Source organism: Nerophis lumbriciformis, linkage group LG28 (genome assembly GCF_033978685.3).
Source record: "Nerophis lumbriciformis linkage group LG28, RoL_Nlum_v2.1, whole genome shotgun sequence".
Taxonomy (NCBI): Eukaryota; Metazoa; Chordata; class Actinopteri; order Syngnathiformes; family Syngnathidae; genus Nerophis; species Nerophis lumbriciformis.
Window position 1 is genome coordinate 5,970,001 of NC_084575.2, and position 2,607 is coordinate 5,972,607.

The 2,607-nt window shown below is 38.3% G+C and overlaps 1 protein-coding gene across 2 annotated transcripts in view; it reads left to right on the plus strand.

The window, feature by feature from the left end:
- The window catches only part of LOC133570667 (uncharacterized), a 26,951-nt gene extending 24,611 nt beyond the window's left edge, over positions 1 to 2,340 (plus strand). The window contains exon 3 of one of the 2 annotated variants that reach the window (XM_072916493.1): positions 1,043 to 2,340. In XM_072916493.1, the coding sequence (XP_072772594.1) occupies positions 1,043 to 2,031 (989 nt within the window). In that variant the 3' untranslated portion in view covers positions 2,032 to 2,340. Of the gene's footprint in view, positions 1 to 340 lie in introns of those variants that run through there. The other variant, XM_061923356.2, reaches the window with a different exon arrangement.
- The last annotated feature ends 267 nt before the right edge of the window (positions 2,341 to 2,607 follow it).

The window sequence follows — 2,607 nt, forward strand, 5'->3', positions numbered from 1 at the left end:
ACCTAATCTTTTCTCCAACTTTATACATCATACCTAAGGCATAAGGGAATTTATGGCAATACAGATTTTAGGCCATATTGCCCACCCCTCGTAAAAAGTGGTCTTCTTTTCCTGTGAATGATGTTGTAAACAGCAGTGTGTTTGTTTTCAGGCCAATTTGTACATTAACTTGTTATTTTAAGTACATGTAAACTTACTGAATGCCTCATGTGACTGAGCAAATCTGGACATTTCTCAAGCATGTTTGTCATTTTGTGTCCTGCAGACGTCTGTGAAGAACAACTTCTGCCTGAAAAACAGGAGAGTAGCTTCAGGATGTTGAAGGAGGATCCACCAAAGAGGAAGACCAGGCACCACGGACCCTCTGGCTTCTCCTTTTCCTCTTTGACACAGACCCTGCCCTGTAAAAAGGAAGAGGAAGACTTACTGACCCCCCACATTAAAGAGGAAGAGGAGGAACACAGCATCAGTCAGGAGGGAGATCATATTGAAGGACTGGTGGAGTTCCCAGTGACTGGTGTCCCTGTGAAGAGTGAAGATGATGAGGTCAAAGGTGAAAGTGAGGAGAAGAGAGAGGCGGAGCCTCCAAGCAGCAGCTCAACACAACACATGACAACAGAAGCTGATGGAGACCACTGTGGAGGATCACAAGCAGACAAGATCTTAGCTCCACTATCAGATAGTGAGGACACAACGTCACACTCTCCTGACACTGATGATGAAGACTCTAAAGATGATAAGACATGTCACACTGACAACACTCACTTGAAGTGTTCTCACTGTCACAAAACTTTGAAATATCCTAGTCATCTGAAAAGACACATGAGAACACACACTGGAGAAAAAACTTTTATCTGTTCAATCTGTAGTAAAGATTTTGTAGAAAGTCACAAATTGAAAGTACACATGAAAACACACACTGGTGAAAAACCTTTTTCTTGTTCAATCTGTGGTAAAAGTTTTACAGGAAGTCAATATTTGAAAGTGCACATGAGAATACACACTGGTGAAAACCCCTTTTCCTGTTCAACCTGTGGTAAAGGTTTTACAGGAAGTCAATATTTGAAAGTGCACATGAGAATACACACTGGTGAAAACCCCTTTTCCTGTTCAACCTGTGGTAAAGGTTTTACACTAAGTCAACATTTGAAAACACACTTGAGAGTACACACTGGTGAAAAACCCTTTTCCTGTTCAACCTGTGGTAAAGGTTTTACACAAAGCCAAAATTTGAAAACACACTTGAGAGTACACACTGGTGAAACACCCTTTTCCTGTTCAACCTGTGGTAAAGGTTTTACACAAAGTCAACATTTGAAAACACACTTGAGAGTACACACTGGTGAAAAACCCTTTTCCTGTTCAACCTGTGGTAAAGGTTTTACACATAGTCAAGATTTGAAAGGACACATGAGAGCACACACTGGTGAAAAACCTTTTTCCTGTTCAACCTGTGGTAAAGGTTTTACACAAAGTCAATATTTGAAAGTACACATGAGAACACACACTGGTGAAAAACCTTTTTCCTGTTCAACCTGTGGTAAAGGTTTTACACTAAGTCAACATTTGAAAGTACACATGAGAACACACACTGGTGAAACACCCTTTTCCTGTTCAACCTGTGGTAAAGGTTTTACACAAAGTCAAAATTTGAAAACACACTTGAGAGTACACACTGGTGAAAAACCCTTTTCCTGTTCAACCTGTGGTAAAGGTTTTACACAAAGTCAAGATTTGAAAGTACACATGAGAGCACACACTGGTGAAAAACCTTTTTCCTGTTCAACCTGTGGTAAAGGTTTTACACAAAGTCAATATTTGAAAGTACACATGAGAACACACACTGGTGAAAAAACTTTTTCCTGTTCAACCTGTGGTAAAGGTTTTACACTAAGTCAACATTTGAAAAGACACATGAGAACACACCCAGGAGAGAAAGTGTTGAGTTGCAGTGTGTGTGGTGAAAGATTCTCTTATAACTACCAGTGTAAGAAACACAAGTGTGCTGGTGAGAACAGCAGCAGCAAATGAAACTGCAGGATTTGAAATAAACTGTCAAGACTTTAATGTTGACTTTCTGACAACATCAGCACATATAACATGTGTGACATTGTTGTTTGTGTAACTATCTTGTTAATATTCTCCTACATTTTTTTTTAACGTTGATGTTCCAGGTAATCTTATTTTCAGTGAAGGTTTAGGATAGCCAAATATAAGCTTTGGCTTCAGCCTATTCTTTTTTCGGTCACGCTTTTTCTTTTCTTTTCCTTTTGTGTGAAAATGTGTATAATTTTTTATAAATGTATAGTCTGTACTCTTAAACTGGTCACACACAATGGTTAATGGTTGACGGTTGATTATATGACCGAAATAAACTTATTTCATTAATTCATTCATTCATTCATTCATTTATAGATTAGATAGTTTGAAATATGGAAGTATTACATAAATATAATTCACTTCACTTCACTTGGGGATAAAAATAACTTCCCAAAAAATGCTCAGTCGCGATTTACAGTATATTCTCTCTTTATCTTATTTACTTATTTACACTACAGACATCCAGCAGCCCCCTCACATTAAAGAGGAAGAGGAGGATCCAAAGTC